General features: G+C 34.7%; 2 protein-coding genes across 3 annotated transcripts; one reads left to right on the forward strand and one right to left on the reverse strand.

Moving 5' to 3' along the window:
• Positions 1-1,472: 1,472 nt before the first annotated feature.
• Positions 1,473-9,005, reverse strand: LOC134251561 (mitochondrial import receptor subunit TOM40 homolog). Its single transcript, XM_062733963.1, has 7 exons — positions 8,643-9,005; positions 5,780-5,946; positions 5,340-5,441; positions 5,031-5,133; positions 4,797-4,928; positions 2,534-2,719; positions 1,473-2,388 (listed from the first exon to the last, which is right to left on the reverse strand). The coding sequence occupies exons 1-7, from the start codon at positions 8,845-8,847 to the stop codon at positions 2,240-2,242; spliced, it is 1,044 nt and encodes a 347-aa protein (XP_062589947.1). The 5' UTR covers positions 8,848-9,005; the 3' UTR covers positions 1,473-2,239.
• Positions 9,006-15,323: 6,318 nt separating this feature from the next.
• On the forward strand, positions 15,324-18,278 carry LOC134251554 (uncharacterized). Of its 2 annotated transcripts, XM_062733955.1 has the most exons (4): positions 15,324-15,402; positions 16,131-16,406; positions 16,894-17,094; positions 18,032-18,278. In XM_062733955.1, exons 1-4 carry the CDS (start codon positions 15,342-15,344, stop codon positions 18,250-18,252), a joined length of 759 nt encoding a protein of 252 aa, XP_062589939.1. In that variant the 5' UTR covers positions 15,324-15,341; the 3' UTR covers positions 18,253-18,278. The 2 variants fall into 2 exon arrangements, with proteins under 2 accessions (XP_062589939.1, XP_062589938.1); XM_062733954.1 differs by lacking the exon at positions 15,324-15,402 and having other exon boundaries at positions 15,840-16,406.
• Positions 18,279-19,014: the final 736 nt, after the last annotated feature.

Genomic DNA, 19,014 nt, shown 5'->3' on the forward strand with positions numbered 1-19,014 from the left:
CGTTTATATTCTGATGAAAAAATTATTTTAAAACTATTAATATAAATGATAAGACACTGACAGTGAGTTTTTCAATCCTAATACCACGGTCCGATTTTGTCAGAATCAGAATTAATCTGGTACCGCAGCTGAATGTAAACAAACAGGCCTGTCTGGTTCCCTCTCCTGCTTTACCTTGTATGTGTAGAGAACTACGGTAACACTGATTATAAAAAATCCTTACGCTAATGAACTATGTTCTTTGACTTATGAATTAAGTTTTCAAAGTCATTACTACTAATGTTTATTTTATATAGATAAACCTTCGTTCTATTTTTGTTGCTTTATTTAGCGTTTGTATTATCTCAAAAGCGGTTGAGAGTAAGAACTATATTTTTCCACGTAACTTTAAAATGGCGACTATGGGGTCAACATCCTGCCTTGAACAGGATCACATAAGCCGGCAATTGCTCTTTGAGCAATAAGCCCAGCTAAAAATGGTGTATAAAGATGTTTTTTTTTATAAAATAACACTTCAATTTTTTGTAAGCGATTTAAAGGCCTGTGATCCTATTATATTAAGTTTTGCTTTATGCAACTAATGATACACTGTATATGTATTCATGGAACCTGCACCCTGTGTCTTACTAAATGAGAAAAAATACCTATATTTTCGGCTTTATCATATTATACTTGTCTTGTCTAAATGCACTGTCTTGTTGTCTGTATTGTCTTCTCTGTCCTTCTTTCAAGAAAAGATAAATAAAAGTTAACAGTCAATATTGCATCTCTTCAAGATACTGAGTATACATGTATTCATAAGGTTAAATATCATAAATATGAAATCCTTTTTCTAGAGCGAAAGTTACAGCCAACATTTAAATTTGAGATGAGGTCAAAATTTTAAACCAGTACGGACAAACAGATAAACAGACAGACTGACCGGGTAAAAACTATATACCCCAGAATCTTTGATTACAGGGGCATTAAAACATGTTTGCTAAACACTGATGCCACCTTGACCCCCATATGGCAGCTTTTGGCAAAGAACACTTTTTTTCAACTGCAAACCAAACTTCAAGGTCAAGAGATCAAAAATGCTGTCAACCAGAGAAAATACTTCTTTCATTGAGTACCGAGGTACTATAGTATACCAGTGAAATAGTGTACCAGTGAAATATGAATGCCCAAGCACAAACCATTCAAAAGGTATGGTCAAGGATAATTTTTTTTTCCAGTGTGGGTCAAACCCCAATCTTAAGGTCAAAGAGTCAAATTAAAGGTAAATGTTTTGACATACAATCATACATATTTCTTATCTCTTGACCATGACCTTGAAATTTGACTTTGGAATAAGAAAATTTATCCTTTTTTTTGAGCTCAATAAAGGCAACAATGTTTCACAATCATATCTTGTTTTTCATCTTCTTTAAATAAAGGTTGTAAAGATGACTTTTTAAAAACGCTATGGTGCACAAACAAGCAAAAACATATTGCTTGTTTAAAATTTCTTTAATGACACAGTGAATAATCAGCAAATATGTAGATGGTGATGAAAGTCAGATGGCAGTGTTGATAAAACTAAACAATGCCAATAACATTCTGAACACTTTGTTTTCCAGCTAAAAGTGTAATCAGTAGAATAAAATACTGATTATCATGATGAACATGTTGTATTATCAAATAATTAAATCCATGCATTCATTCTACATAAAATAATCAAAGCAATGCCTCTATTAAATAATGATAATTATTAAATCATGCCATGTCACTATCGGTAAATGCCTGAAATTGAACATAAAAATTTTAAACTTTGAAATAATCAAAGGACAAGATTTAAAGCCTTACTAAACATTCATGGCTGTAGTTCAAAATACCCTTTAATAATATGATTTTGAAAGAAAATTAAATATTTCTTATCATAATGCTTTACATTGCATATATTACTACACATCATATGCTTGATACAAATGCCACACACAGCTACCTGTTTAATATTATCACACATTCTAAGTACAGCATAATGCCAGCTTATAAGTGACACTCACTTTTAATCATTAACTATTGTACGGGAAAAAATAGACAGATTGCCCGGAGTAATGTCCCTTATCTAAAGGTCAAGAAGAAGTGGTCAAAACACCACAGAAATGCTTTTGTCTTTCCCTCCAGGCACAAGTCAGTAAATGTATAGGCTCACCTTCCCTTAAATGATGAGGTGAACATAACTAAAGATCACAGTCAATGTCCTTTGTTAAAACTCTCAACCAAGAACTAAACCTATTCCAAACCTATATGAACTCTTCTGAACATTGGCAAAGTTAGCCATAGCACTAAGCTGTAGGGTGAATGGTAAGGGCATCAGTTTCTTTTCTAACACAGCTTCTGCTACCCAGTTTGAATCAAAAGAACCTGGAATATCAAACCAAAGTACAATTTATATAAAGTATTTGTATTGTAACTGACCTAGTGACCAATCGGGTGATAAAAAGATTGAAAATAACAAAGGGGCACTCATACACAAAATCATTAATGGTAATAAAACTTTTTGACTCACCTTTAAACATTGCATTTCCACTAGGTATTTCTAGCTGGTAACAACCTTTACCTACACTTTCTCGCGTCATGAGACTTGTCTCTACCTCTGCTCCGATTGACAATTGTTCATTTACTTTATGATAGTAGCAACAATGTGCTGCTACTGCTGATGGGCACACATTGGCTGTGAATTGCCAATTTTCCCCTGAAACAAAGTATAGACATGCACTTTTATAACTTCTGTAGTATACACAGTATGTAAAGCTGTTTATAACTTCTATAGTATACACAGTATGTAGAACTGTTTGCAATTTCTGTTATATGCAAGTATAAAATAATCAAAGAAAGAATTAAATATTGACTGCACAATTTTAAATGACATGTATTTTTAAATTCTGTTCAGAGTAAAACTCACCATATTCTATAATTTTTCATTCATTGAACACATACAGTCTTCACAACAATTTTTTTTCAGCACATGCCCTTCGGGCATGTATACCTATAATTTTTACCAAGCCCATTGAAATTTGTACATGCCCTACTCAAAATTCATTCATATAGCAGTTATGACTGTACAACAAAATATAAGGTTTTTATATTTAACTATAAGGACAGTGTTTCTGTTTTTAAATTCTCTCTATCTTATGTTTAAATTATGTATAGAGTCGTAATTTCGTAAATCAACCATGGCCTGCCTGTCTGCCATTTTCATATGTCGCGCCTTTTCCTTGGATTTTTCTGTTGTATGAATGGGTGTGCTAACTTCCATGGAATTAAATAAAGTTTAACCCTTGCTTCTAATGCTTCAGAAATTCTATCTACAAGTTTTATACCACTCTTTAAAACAACATATCGTATACATCAGTATACATGGTATATGGACATGTAACACTAAAGAAATGATGTTTCTAATTTGTTTACCGATCCCGCGGTTGGTTTATTCCATAAATGGACAAGTCCAATAATAATAAACAACGCAGTTCATGCCATCATCTCCAGATGCCATCGTCGCAAACCACGGCCAAAATGTACGATCCTCTCCCATTCTGGCCCTGGTTAAACGAGGAGAGAATTCTTCATAGCTCATTGAAATATTGACCAATGCGAGTAAAGCATAGTCGGATGATGAACTTTATCGCGACCTTTCAATATCCAATCGTAGTATAGGAAAGATTTCAATTGCAATGGAAATAAAACTTGCCACTGACTGAATATGACGTCACAATAGGGAGGCGTAAATACTCAAGATTTCGACACTTTTTGTGATTAAGCAGCCACGGGTTGGAGAGAGCTATATGCGGACTCTGGACCGTGGCTTGAGACGATGTCCAGATGCATGATCTATTATATGTCTTTGTTCAGATGCACACGATAAATAAAAAAGTAGTGAATAATCTTGGATATTTCTTTCTACAAAGCCTAACTTTTGAATTTACTTATTTCATTCTCAATATATCATGTATTATATGATAGTGTCATCCCCCCTCCCCCCTTTTAAGAAAAAAAAAATAATGAACACACATTACTACTGTTTACTTAAGAGGAGAAAATACACTCCAACAAAATGTGTTTTTAATTATATCCATCTTTTAAAATGTTCACAATGCATGATTTGATAACAAGTTTTATGATAGGTGTTACAATGTAGCTTAAAATCAATTTAGATCCAAGGGAAGATCACTCCACTTGCAGGCCCCCCCCCCCCCCCCTTCAACTACAAAGTTCTTTAGTATGCAGTGTAGAGATGATTCTTCTACAAGTTCAGTAAAATCAAAATTTCAATTACATAAGGTTCTCAAAATATAAAGTTAGGATACTTTTTAAACCCACAAAGTATTGCTCAAAAGGGTCATCACTCTTCATGCAGATAAATTGATTGATTTAGTCAGGCAAGCTTTTTAAAAAGCTGTTACTTGTTTATACAGAAACTTCCATAAAACAAATAGGTCAAATTAAACACTTTAATGATTACGATTGACAATCATTTGACAGGTTGTACTGAGAATGTAACGTAAGAAGAATGTAGACTGGCAATTCATTTTAAGACATTACGTAGCAACTTTACGTGAATAACTGGGGTACGACAGAACAAATGGCAAGCAAACATTGTGCATCGAAAGAAAATTCACACATGCCCTTCGGGCATGCAATTTGAAAATTTTTACATGCCCGCTGGCAAATTTACCAGGTCCCGGGCATCGGGCTCCCGGGTTATTTCGAAGACTGCACATAAACCTTATTGAACAAAGCTTTCTCCTAAGTACTCTGCAAGTATTTCTGACCTGTAATTTTGGAAGCTAATGAGATGACTGTGATTTCACCTCCAGGAACCCTGGGTCCCCTCTGATACACTAATTCTGCTCCTAGAGCTACGCTGGGGGTCACTCTCTGTAGGTAATGGCCGACAATCACACCTGAAAGTCAAATTACAGGCTCAGTAACTCTGCTTCCCTTATGAATAAAACTTCTTTAAAAAACTTACCAAACAATGTTACACTATTTTCACATATACTCACCAGTTTTGTTCAAAATATCAATATTTCCTAGAGTCAGTGTTGAGGTAAAGTCATCCCCTAAGTAATCTATTGATCCTTGACCCATGAATTTTCCTTCCTGCACCTATTCAGCAATAAAAATAATCCAAAATTACTAACTGCTTTAATGACTAAATCAAATGATGAACACATGTTTGGGGCACACTCATTTTCACACACACTTATTACACTGCTTTATGAGAAATATTAGAATGAATTTAAGACATCAACAATTCCTTGCTTGTGAATTAATTTTGAAACTGAAGCACATAAATTTGATAAGATACTCACTGAAGACTGGAGTTTGGTTCTTATTTTCCTAGTGAATGCATGTATGATATGTGCATTTAAATTCAATGAGGGGTCAATATCTCCCATCATAACTGGATAGGCCTGAAAAGAGAGGTGTATTAAAAAACTATTAATGAGCAGGCCTTTATGAAAGCATGATCAACATGGGTGTGCTAGGCAATCTTAAAATATGTTGGGTTTTTTTTTGGTTGGTAGGTAGTTGGAAAAATTTTTCTTGAAGAAAATTTCAACCTACAAGTTTAAGGATCAGAAAATCTAGAAATAAAGAAAAATATTTTTCCCCTAGGGAAGAAAGGTTTTGAGTCAGGCCATTTATAGCCAGTGGGTCAGAAGACGACAATCAAACATTTTTTCAAAGAAGACCCTAACTACTTGAATATAGTTCTGTAAGTTTTATGCTGCCTTTTCTCTCTGATTACCTCTGAGGGGCTGTACTGTTTGGTTCCTATGTAAGTAGCACCAAACTTGTATCCTGATTCCTGTGGAGACACCTGGGACATGGTGAGTGTGTGGCTGACTTGGAAATGACTGCTCAACCCCTTTGACACAAGGAATCTACCACCCTCAAATGTCTGAGGGAAAAGTTCTAAAAATATGAAAAGAACATGATCAAGAATGAGTGACATAGTTCATATTATTACATTTTTACCCGTGAAATTCTCTAATTTATTCATTGAATAAAAATGATATCCTGTCACAGTGTGAAAGGATATCAAAATGATATCCTGTCACAGTGTGACGAATATCAGGAGTGCGGGAAAACTCTCGATTTCCCTTCCCATAACGAAGATTGCTGTAAAAAAAATCTTCCTTGGCCTAATATAAGATAGATGGAAATAAAAAAATCATTCTGACAGCGAATAAAACTGTCAAAATTACCAAAAATGTGTTGCTAAATCCATGTTTACAGTGTTTTCACCTCACTTAGCTATGACGTCTCAACCGCTCAACTATGACATCACGAGCCTATAACTGTATTACAAAACAAGAGGCCCATGGGCCTTATAGGTCACCTGAGCATTATGCAACAACTTTCCAGTGATTGAATTTGATTCATGTTTTAATCCAGATGCTATGGCATTCACAATTTTGAAATAGGCACCATTGATCATCATAACAATACACTTAGCAGTTGCTTAGTTTGTTTACTAAATACCCATAGGCAGGGTAGGGGAACAAAAAATGCATTTCAAGTAATCAGTAATATTCAGCATGATCAGTAATGCCCCAATCACACATGAACCCCTGACCCTTAGGCCTAGATCCACACATTGCACAATTTTTGAAAAGGCACCCTTGCTTTTCAAAAATATTTGATAAATACCAAGGAGCAGATTTCAAACAATTCATCCAGTTTCAGTATATAAGTACAGCCCCCCCCCTCCTTTATGGTACCCCTGACCCTGGGGCCTTGAAATTCACAATTCTGGAAGATTAGGACCCTTACTCATCATAACTACATAGGTAGTTCATCTGCTTAATACCAAGGAGCAGAGAAGAAAACTTTCAAAGATTTAGTGTATTTTCATTGTATAATCAATAAAGCCCCCCCCTTACACCAGAACCCCTGATCCTGGGGCCATAAAATTAACAATTTTGGTAGAGGCACTCTTGCTCATCATAACTATGCACTTATTTAGTTTATTTAATACCCAGGAGCAGAGAAGAAGATTTTCAAAGAATTCATGTATTTTCACTATATAATCTATAGAGCCCCCCCCCCCCTTACACCAGAACCCCTGACCCTGGGGCCATAGAATTCACAATTTTGGTAGAGACACTCTTGCTCATCATAACTATGCACTTATTTAGTTTATTTATTACCCAGGAGCAGAGAAGAAGATTTTCAAAGAATTCAAGTATTTTCACTATGTAATCTATAGAGCCCCCCCCCCCCCTTACACCAGAACCCCTGACCCTGGGGCCATAAAATTCACAATTTTGGTAGAGGCACTCTTGCTCATCATAATTATGCACTTAGTTAGTTTATTTAATACCCAGGAGCAGAGAAGAAGATTTTCAAAGAATTTATGTATTTTCACTATATAATCTATAGAGCCCCACCCTAACACCAGAACCCCTGACCCTGGGGCCATAAAATTCACAATTTTGGTAGAGGCACTCTTGCTCATCATAACTATGCACTTAGTTAGTTTATTTAATACCCAGGAGCAGAGAAGAAGATTTTCAAAGAATTCATGAAATTTAACTATATACTTATTTAGCCCCACCCTAACACCAGAACCCCTGACCCCGGGGCCATGAATTTCACAATTTTGGTAGAGGACTCAATGCTGATTACAATCATGCAAACAGTTTGACTGCTTGATGTCCAGGAGTAAAGAAGAAGATTTTTAAAGATTGCACTAATTTTAGTGGTTTTTGCCCCACCCCCCAGGCCCCAGGGGGGCAGGGCCCATGAAATTCACAATTTTTGTTCCCCTTCTCCCATAGATGCTATATGCCAAATTTGGTTAAAATTGGTTCAGTGGTTTCAGAGAAGAAGCTGAAAATGTTCAAATGTTAACGCACGACGCACGACGCACGACGAACGACGACGGACGAAAAGTGATAGCAATAGGTCACCTGAGTTTACTCAGGTGACCTAAAGACAGAGGCAAAGGAAAAATCAAAGAATTTTTTTTAAAAATGTAATAAACAGAAAATTCAATGTTTTGTAGTTGAATATGGAATTTATTTCACTCGTGAGACAGGATTTTTTGATATTTTCACTCGTGCTTCGCACTCGTGAAAATATCAAAAATCCTGTCCCACTCGTGAAATAAATTCCATATTCAACTACAAAACACTGAATATCCTCTATGTATGTTGTATATTTTCTGCTTTCAGTTTATCTACTGATTCAAACCCCTCCCCTTCCTTTTGGAAGATGCCAATCACGATTAAAACTGAAACTGCATCTGCGATTCTGCCATCTCATTATCCCAATTGTGCTAAATTTAAGACTCCCATTGCACTAAATGATTTTTGTGCATATGCAATTCTTATAAAAAATTATAATGTGGTAAGAGATTCAATTTACACCTAAAAATAAATAGCTCATTCTTCTCTGCAAGATAAATGTTTCAATGAATGACTTCTTGAAAAAAACATTTTGGAAACTCATTAACTGCTTGAATTCATAACATTCAATTTTTCAATACTTCTTTCCTGTTGATCTGCTTTAAAATAATAAAAATATTTGAAACTGCATTATTTGACCTTGGTGTTTTCATTTTCAACACTCATGCCTTGTCATCAGCAAATTAAACATCTTCAAACCTTTGCACTTTCGATGCATCTCTTCAAATGTGCCTGGGTTACTGCTTGTTTCTTCTTTGACTTCATTTGGAGGTTTTATCTCTGACGTAACTATAGACGGCGGTGGTGTCAAGTTGGAAGGTTGTGAGGGTGTTGCAGGTGGTGGTGATGGTATGCTGGAGCTTGAGGGCGGAGGAACTGTCGGTGTAGACGATGAATTCCCCATATTTTTTTTTAAATATGCCTAACTAATGCCTCTATAACTATTAAGTTTAAATCAAACTATTCGTGCATTATGTAAGAAAATACCGGTGATTTACTATCTCGTGGTCGCGGCCATGTGTGGATAACTACCAACATGCGCACATACGACTTCCGGTTCCTATTTTAAACTTTTTTTAAACAGTTCGATCAAATTTTAGTCGGATTTCAGTTATATATAAATGTATTATGTTCCAGCAATCACCACAAAATATGAACACCATTTGCCTTATAAACATCTCTTTACATAAACCGATAAAATGAATTTAATGCATAGATCTATAAATACGTTTTTATACTTGTGAAAGCAGGACGTGATGCATATGTGTAGTTACACGTGTATACACTTGTTTTTTCAGGAACAATTTATCAAAGGAAACATTCAACTATAAATTTATGAAATTTTCACTCTACTTTAAATACATTAAAAAGATGTTTTAATAAAGTTACAAGCTATTTAAGGAAAGAACTGAATTAAAATAGCAACCCAAGTTATAAACATGTATAAGATGCCGTATAACCTGGGTTGGGACAGTTTACGCTTTATAAACTGCATCTTTGACATCTTCGCGAATTATAAAAAAAAAATGTAAACTGTTCCAACCAAGGTTATACCTATATAACCTGGGTTGCTTTTTTTAAAAAAAATCGAGGCAGATTGATTTTTGACGTAGGCACTAGGCAACCAACAGGCAAGCTTATAAATGAAAATTTGTAAGACGTGTCTTAAGATATCTTAGGAATATCTATTTTTATTTCAAAAAGTTACATGTCATGTTACATAGATTTTTAGTCATATTCTCACACACATTCACACTTCCCCGTCTTGGGAATATCTTGTTAAGATACGTCTTAGATAGTAAAACGAAAGCATCTTAGGAATATATCCTAAGTTAATCGTAAATTTGATCATAGGCATTTTCTTCTTTTTTGTAAATGAAGCAATACAGGAAATTCCTATTACAAGTGTGAACTTTCCATTATATACATGTGTGAATGAAAAAAAGGGAGGGGGGTAAGTTAAAAAATTCATATGCAAATACGATCACACCCTTGCGTATCGAACTATAATAGTTGCGTGATAAACACCCATATATAAGCGACTTTGTGAGTTTAGAGCAAACGTACTTTACCATTGGCCACGTGGGCGAGGTGATAACGGTATATTGCCATATAAAGAATAAAAGAGATAAGTAAGAAACGGGGATCGAAATTTTAAAATAATCACGTTTCATGACAATTGTGTAAGATTACCATTAACGCCTTTTCCTGGCAAATTATTCAAATGTGAAACAATGGTCAGATATTAGTAGCATTTATTTCGAGTTCAAAATATATATCTAATCTAAGTAGGAACGAAAATGGAAAGTATTAACTGATAAATATGGCACGCCAAATTCACAAATATGAGATAAACCTAGTTTCACAATTGATAAACTAGGTTTATCGACTGTAAACTATAGTTTACAAACCGTAAACTATAGTTAACGACTCGTTAAGTATAGTTTTCATCTGTAAAACTATATTTAACGGTTGTTAACTATAGTTTACGAATGATAATCTAAGTTTATCTGTCTGTAATAAGCGTTAACAATAGATTTTGTTGATAAACATAGATTCACGTTTGTAAACTATAGTTTACGATCGTTAACTATAGTTAGGAGTTGTTAATCATATTTTTACAAATCGTGAAACTATATTTATCAGATCGTTAACTATAATTAACGGTTTGTAAACTATAGTTTACAAATCGTGAAACTGTATTTATCAGATAATCTATATTTTGCAATCGCAGATTATGGCACGCCAAATTCACAAAAATGTGCTAAACATAGTTTCACAGTCGATAAACTAGGTTTATCGGTTGTAAACTATAGTTTACGGACTGTAAACTATAGTTAACAACGTTAATCTATATTTTACATCCGTAAACCATAGTTAACGCGATAATCTATGTTTCACAACCGTAAACTATACTTAACACTGAAAACAATCATTTGCGATTGCAAAACATAGATTATCTGATAAATACAGTTTCACGATTTGTAAACTATAGTTTACAAACCGTTAACTATAGTTAACGATCTGATAAATACCCAGGTATAGTTTCACGAGTTGTGAAACTATGATTAACAACTCTTAACTATAGTTTACGATTGTAAACTATACCGGGGTAGTTTACAAACGTGAATCTATGTTTATCAACAAAATCTATTGTTAACGCTTATTACAGACACATAAACTTAGATTATCATTCGTAATCTATAGTTAACAACCGTTAAATATAGTTTTACAGATGAAAACTATACTTAACGAATCGTTAACTATACTTAACGAATTGTTAACTATAGTTTACGGTTTGTAAACTGTCGTTTACAGTCGATAAACCTAGTTTATCAATTGTGAAACTAGGTTTATCTCATTTTTGTGAATTTGGCGTGCCATAGCAGATGATTGTTTTTGGTGTTAAGTATAGTTTACGGTTGTGAAACATAGATTATCGCGTTAACTATACTTTACAGATATAAAATATAGATTAACGTTGTTAACTATAGTTTACAGTCCGTAAACTATAGTTTACAACCGATAAACCTAGTTTATCGACTGTGAAACTATGTTTTTTCTCATTTTTGTGAATTTGGCGTGCCATAGATAAACTATTGCTTAAATGCGTTCTTGAAATCCACAGCATGGAATTTCTTTTTTCAAATACATGTAGAAGAATTTATATAGGCGTCGGAAGCAAATTAAGGGGGGGGGGGGGCTATAATCGAATGTAGGGGGCTAAACCAACAAAAAAAGGTTAATCCCAATTTTTAATGCCTATATGATGACTATTTTTGCAAAAAAAAGTGAGGTCTAAGCCCCCCGCCCCGGTTCCGACGCCTATGGCCATGATAAAAAATTCTCACCTCTGATATGGAAAGAAACTAGTGCTAATTGTAACGGGAACCGTTACAGATGTTCCCCAAACGCTCCCCAACTCCCTTTCGGTGCCATATTCCCTGTAAGCTTCATTAAATAAGACAAACTCTGTGCATTTTTGACTTTAACAACGTTTTCCCAGAAGGATACCAATTATATTCAATTTATAGCATTGCACCCAAGCGCATGTGAATGCATGTGCGTTATGACCATATCATCTTGTCTACACTATTTATATATTTTAATATACTATATATTTAAGCATTCAGCCAAAAAGTAATAAAAATCACTCATTCAATAGTATTTTTAAATATACTAGTTTCAAATGCACGCACGTGCGTGCACGTGCATGATGATCATACCTTCTTGTAGGAGTCCCTTACATCTATCTATATTCTAAATCCCACCCTGTTTGGTTGAAAAACAAGGGAGTTATAGCCATTTAAAGTTTTAGCCAATCAGATTGCAGCACACGTGCATGCCCGTGATTTCATGATTTTTTTTTTTACATCATTTTGTAGGATATCCTAATGCATGAATATATTTAAGATTTCAAAGAATTTCCTCAAAAAACAAAGGAGAAATAGCCATTTAAAGTTTCAGCCAATCAGATTGCAGCACACGTGCATGCGCGTGATTTCATGATTTTTTTTTCTATATCATTTTGTAGGATATCCTAATGCATGACTATATTTTAAATTTCAAAGAATTTCGTCAAAAAACAAAGGAGATATTGCCATTTAAAGTTTCAGCCAATCAGCTTGCAGCACGCGCACATGCGCATGCTTTCATGAAAATTCTTATATATCATGCGGTAGATCTTCAAAATGTAGGACTATGTTCAAAATTTCAAAGGATTATGACAAGAAACAAGAAAGTTATTGAGACTTTAGTTTCAGCCAATCAGAGGGAAGCGCACGTGCATGCACGTGAGATCTTGCTATTTTGACCATGCTATCTTGTCTATACTACTAATGTATCCTTACATTATGAGTTTCAAAAAAATTCATCAAAAAATAGAAAAGTTACGGCAATATCCATTATATTGGTAATTTCACCTGTTACACGTGCGCGCTCTTGCAAGCACGTGCGCGCAAAATGACCTTTGTTTGGCAACTCTACATAACATGCCTACTGACCCTAAAAAGGTTTCACCTAAGTCGGATGTGTAGTTTACAAGATCACTCGTGGACAAAATTTTCCCAGGAAGAAGAAAAATAATAATAACTAGGGCTAATTGTAACGGGAACCGTTACAGATGTTCCCCAAACGCTCCCCAACTCCCTTTTGGTGCCTTATTCCTTGTAAGCTTCATTAAGTTGCCAAAAGTAGTCCAAAAGTATTAAAATCACTCATTCAAGTGTATTTTTAATTTCACTCGGTCCAAATGCACGCACGTGCGTGCACGTGCATGATGACCATACCTTCTTTTAGGAGTCCCTTATATTTATCGCTGTTCTAAATCCCATCCTGTTTGGTTGAAAAACAAGGGAGTTATAGCCATTTCAAGTTTCAACCAATCAGATTGCAGCACACGTGCACGTGCGTGATTTCATGAATATTTTTCTATATCATATTGTTGGATATCTTAATGTATGACTATGTTTTAAATTTCAAAGCATTTCTTCCAAAAACAAAGGAGATATAGTTATTTAATATTTCAACCAATCAGATTGCAGCACACGTGCATGCGCATGATTTCTTGAAATATTTTGCATATCATATTGCAGGATATCCTTATGCATGATTATGTTTTAAATTTCAAAACATTTTGTCAAAAAATAAAGGAGATATAGCCATTTAAAGTTTCAGCCAATCAGATTGCAGCACACGTGCATGCGCGTGATTTCATGCAAATTTTTATACAGCATATTGTAGGATATCCTAATGCATGACTATGTTTAAAATTTGAAAAGGTTTCGTCAAAAAACAAAAGAGATATTGAGATTTTAGTTTCAGCCAATCAGAGCAAAGCGCACGTGCACGCGCGTGAGTTCGTGCTAATTTAACAGTGTCATTATATTAACACTATTAATATATCCTCATTTAATGAGTTTCAAAGCATTTCATCAAAAAATGTAAAATTTATAGCTATATAAAGTATATCAGTCATTTCACTCATTTCACGTGCACGCACGTGCATGCGTATGCGCGCAAAATGACCTTCGTTCCGCACACCTACACTACACACCTATTAACCCTAAAAAGGTTTTAGCTCAGTTATGTGTACAGTTTCTGAGAACACTCGCGGACAAAAAAGTCCGGAGAAGAAATAAGAAGAAAAAAGAATAATAATAAGAAACAGAGTAAAAACAATATGTTCCCCAACTTCGTTTGGGGAACATAATAATAAGAAACAGAGTAAAAACAATATGTTCCCCAACTTCGTTTGGGGAACATAATTATAGCAATATTTCATTTTAGCGATTTTAAGAATTTTGTAAATTATGCCCCTCATTCGTCAGGAGAGGTAACATTTTATCATTTGTTGAATGTAAATCTTATAATTCACTTGGATGCCCCGTAATTGAACACTCAGTGGTATACGTTTTTCACTTGTCCGCCTGTCTGTTTAGCTGACTGTTTGTCTGTCTGTCATGTCAAACTGAGTGTCTGTAAAAGCCTTAACCTCGTCCATAATTTTTTATTTGAAAGCGCTTTTATATTTCATTTGTGTATTCTTTATGGCGGGGCCTTTTTTGGATACCGACATACTAGTATTTGTCCTCATCACCTTGTATACTTTGTTATCGGCAAGGTTAAAGTTTTAAATTGGCGGACATACAGACAAACATGCAGACATGTGGACGGACAAGACAAAAGCTACTCAGTATACCGGTATATCCCCGAAACCTCGATTATGGGGGAATAAAAAGGATTTAAACGCTTTAAATAATTATATATATAAACCGTGCGCTTTTCGTGTATTTTTATTGCTCCAAAATTTTATACATCTATCGTCTGATTCGCTTCATGGACTACATTTGTAGACTTCATGTGAAGTCAGACAAAAGACTTATGAAATTACTTTAGAAATGACTTATCACTTCGCTTCAATTAATCGTCAAACCATATAAATTATAATCAATGAAAATGATTGGAATCAAGAATGAGCCTGGTCCTTCCCAATAAATCTGCTTTATGTAATTATTCTCAGTCATATCAAATTTGAAATTGTGCCCGTTCTTCTGAAATATTTCATCAATGCACTTATTTCTGACATATAAATTATAATGCAAAGCTCTTTAATTAAAGTTGATCAATGAATAATTATATGTTTTGTTAATAAATCAACAGAAATGTGTTTTAGGTTTTATTTGTATTGGTAAGTGGGATTGATTTTTACTAAATCAGCGAGATCTAAAGTATCCTAACAGCTTCATTGAGAAACTGATTTTTAAATTGCTTTCAAACAATGCATGCTTTTGACAAACAGAGGTACCTAAATCGATCCTTATTAATAACCATTAGTAGCCGTATCAGTGGCTGTCAAAGATATGGACGAAGAGTAGAGGAGTTTTGGTGGCATAAAAAATGTTGCTAAAGAATGTGATTCTTTCGTGTTATTTACATCAAATTTACATGATTAAATTAGGTACGTATACATTTTTTATATGCTTTGTAATCAGTTATATTTTTTACTATCATTTTATTCGATATTATCTTCATTATGTTGAGATCGATATAGTCTCCCCAAGTTGTTGTTTTGTGTGTGTGGGGGGGGGGGATCCCAAAAATAAGTCTCGTTACCTTGAAAACAGATAATGGGCGAAATTATAAAAAAAAATCTGCCTTTAATTTGATTAATATAATTGCTAATGATTTTTATGGCACTATAACTTACAATTATATTTACAGTTATGCACATATTTAAGAATTTACGAATATACATATATCTATTGAATGTGTTTTCCTTTGGGAGGGGGCAATTTATTGTTTTTGTTGTGTGTGTGGTTTTTTTTTTTTTGCAAAAATGCTTGTACAGCATTTTTTATTCGAAAAAATGGCATAACATGTAGTGAGGTTTTTAAATATTATCGTTTGCAGCTAACTGTAAAGTTTCGTGTTACGTCACGATCTAGTTGACAGCTGCACTCATGGTAAATTGTACACGCCTCCTAACCGCAAGCTTTACGACTGGAACTTTCTTCTTATCCCTGATTGGTTGCTCGTGCAACAGACTATTTCCGTGTCAATGTTGATAATTTGAGTTGACCAATAACGTGAATTGTTTACGCTGGATGCATCTGACGAAAAAGATCGTGACGAAACGTGAAACTTTACAGTTAGCTGCAAACAATAAAATGAATTTCTACCTTTTAGTACATTGCTTGAGCTACAGTCACATGGTGTTCCAGCGTTACCAAGAACCATCTCTTCCTCTTACGTTCAGTTCTGCGGCCCTTACTTCAAGCTTAGTAATGAAGTGGACAGAATGTTTTGATCTATGTCGAGGAACATCTCAGTGTGCTTCTGTGTTTTTTGACGAAAATAATCTCAACTGTTCAGTATTTGGAGAAAACACCGAGGTCAAAGGGGTCGGAGAAAACCAGCGATATTATGTTATGCAAAAGAAAGTTTTCTACCAAGATATATTGAGTGAGTCTAGATCTCATTTGTCATTGATATGATTTGAATAATTTCCAAATACCAAAAAAGAAACGTTTCAAATACAGTCTGGAATGAAATGTGTTGGGATAGCCAACAGTATTCAAGCTCAAGAGTCCATTAAATGTTTCAAAATAGGAGCAGAGAAAAACATGCATTGATCGCTAAAAGCGGGATCAGGTGCCATGGAAGAGTGAGCAACCCCTGCCGAATATATATAAAGTCACTATACTCTGCATCTCAGAGGGGTTTTTAAAGTACCTTTACCACTGATAAAAGAAATTGCTCTTGCGAAGACAGATGAATATGAATGCCATATCAAATTGAATTCATTTATTTATTTATAAATACGTTTTATTTTGGTATTTCTTTTTCTTTGATTGGGTGAAAAAAGAGACAGGATGAATCTTAAACGGATCAATTAAAAAAAATGACAAAATTTGTACAATGTACACAACAATTTACTTATATAATGTAGGTTATTCCCAATTCCTTTGTTCCGAGGGCGGCTCTGGATATGTTTATGACGCAACTGTTCCCGTATGCTACAATGTTGACCCTACTCCTAGAACCAGACCAAACGCCATTCTGTCCTGTGAGAATTTCAATGGACATCTTTTGAGAATAAACACACAAAGAAAACAAAAATTCGTAGAGGATCTAAACCTTACAAGAACAGGTAAAGAAAAAGGCTGAATTTATCAATATTATGTCTGAAGTTAAATTTTACATATAGGAATTACGTGAAGTAAGTGGTATTATTTTGGAGAAAACATTTGCCAATCGAGATGCAGCTTTTAAACAAGATAAAAACGATTTTTCTAACTCCTCCGCACCATGCTCACATGCAATGTACGTGAATCTATAGATAATTCCGATGTCCTTTCTAGTATACCAGTTAACCAGTATACTTAAAACACTAAACAAGAGTCCCAGGCTGAAGTTTAAATATAAAAATGGGTTCGGGGGAGGGGGGATTTGAACAAACTTAAATCTATACTTTTTATGTTTTTATATGAACAATCACAGCTTTGCTGTTCTTGAAAAGAAGAATTTTTTTCTATGTTGTCCTTCTTAAAACTTTGATCACCCATTTTGGACCACCCCTTGTCCCAGGGTCCATGATTTGAGCAGCTTGAATCTACACTAGCTGAGTCTTGGATGGTTTCTCATAACTATAGCTTTGCTGTTCTTTAGGAGAACATTTTTAAAGTTTTTTTTTCTATATATTGCTATACTTGCTTTATTCTTAAGTTTCATCTTTCCTGGCCCTATGGTTCTTGAGAAGAAGGTTTTCAAAAGATGCCATTAATTTTTCACTAATTCATAATTATTTTCCTTGAATATACATGTATGTGAAAAATATTGCGACTGTTGAGCCCTAGTAATCACCAAGGAGGAGTAATATACACTAAAAACGAGTGGCTAAAGGTTCTTGGTAAGATGAAAATGTGAAAAGTTTACAACAACGATGACGACGACGACAGACAACGGACAAATTTTGAACAGAAAAGCTCACTTGAACCTTCGCCTCAGGCGAATTAAAAGCAAAGAAATTATCTAGGTGTTCCAAATTCTTTTTCTAATTATCTGCATACTTTTTTTTTATATCGAAGATTTAATACATAAATACCGAATTGATGGAGACAAAACAAGTGGCGTGTGGAAATTCTCAGATGGAAGGCTCATATCCGAGTTGTACTGGTACCCTGGTGAGCCAGCAAGCTCGTCAGCTACATCAATAGGCCTGAGGGACGGACACATGGGTAAATGGGACGACATAGGCGAACAAAAACAACATGGCACCATCTGTGAAAGGGATCTAGCATTCGGATGATTATTTTTACATCAATGACGGGGGCTTTATAATTGCTTTTTTATCAAAATGTAGATTTCTTTATAATTTTAAATTTGTATCTTTTACCAATAAAATTTATAGTTTCCATACTTTTCCCCTTGTTTTTACCAAGATACTGTACAACTGGTGCAGAGTTTTAAGTGTCGGATTGTGGCAGTACTGGTACATTATAAAGGATCCCCATCTTCGCCAGCCAAGGGTTTCCGATCCGATACCTACTCTACAACCCTTGGCAGATTTGGCCGAAAATTTTAGAACTCGCGCAAACGAATTTGATTGGCTGCGAAGTCCGAGTCTACGCAAGGTTTTTACTAATCGACGATTTTCGGCTGAATTAAAGTCTGTTCGTTTTTTATGCAAAATAAAAGTAATATTTACAAGGGATGAAAGTTAGGACGTGATCTATGCTTAAAAAAAACAAGGGATTAATTAATTTGATTTTTTTTCTTTTAATCATATATGTTTTGAAGAATTATTGAAAGGACCACATAAGTCCGTGTTCCGCATTTTAGATGCATCAATTTAAGCCAATCAAATGTCACGGCTCATTGATAATAATTGATACGGCAACAAGTAGAAAGTAGTGTCAAACTCTTGACTAAAAATCCACGAAGAACGATATTTTCTACCACTTTTGAGGTGTGCCCACTGCCCACAGCTGTATGAAATTGTTTGGATATATTCCACATGGAGATCGCCATATTGTTTCAAACGTCATATTGATCTACGTATGTTACAGCT

This window comes from Saccostrea cucullata, unplaced genomic scaffold (genome assembly GCF_032062105.1).
Source record: "Saccostrea cucullata isolate Sc308-1 unplaced genomic scaffold, CSIRO_AGI_Scuc_v1 ctg1580, whole genome shotgun sequence".
Taxonomy (NCBI): domain Eukaryota; kingdom Metazoa; phylum Mollusca; class Bivalvia; order Ostreida; family Ostreidae; genus Saccostrea; species Saccostrea cuccullata.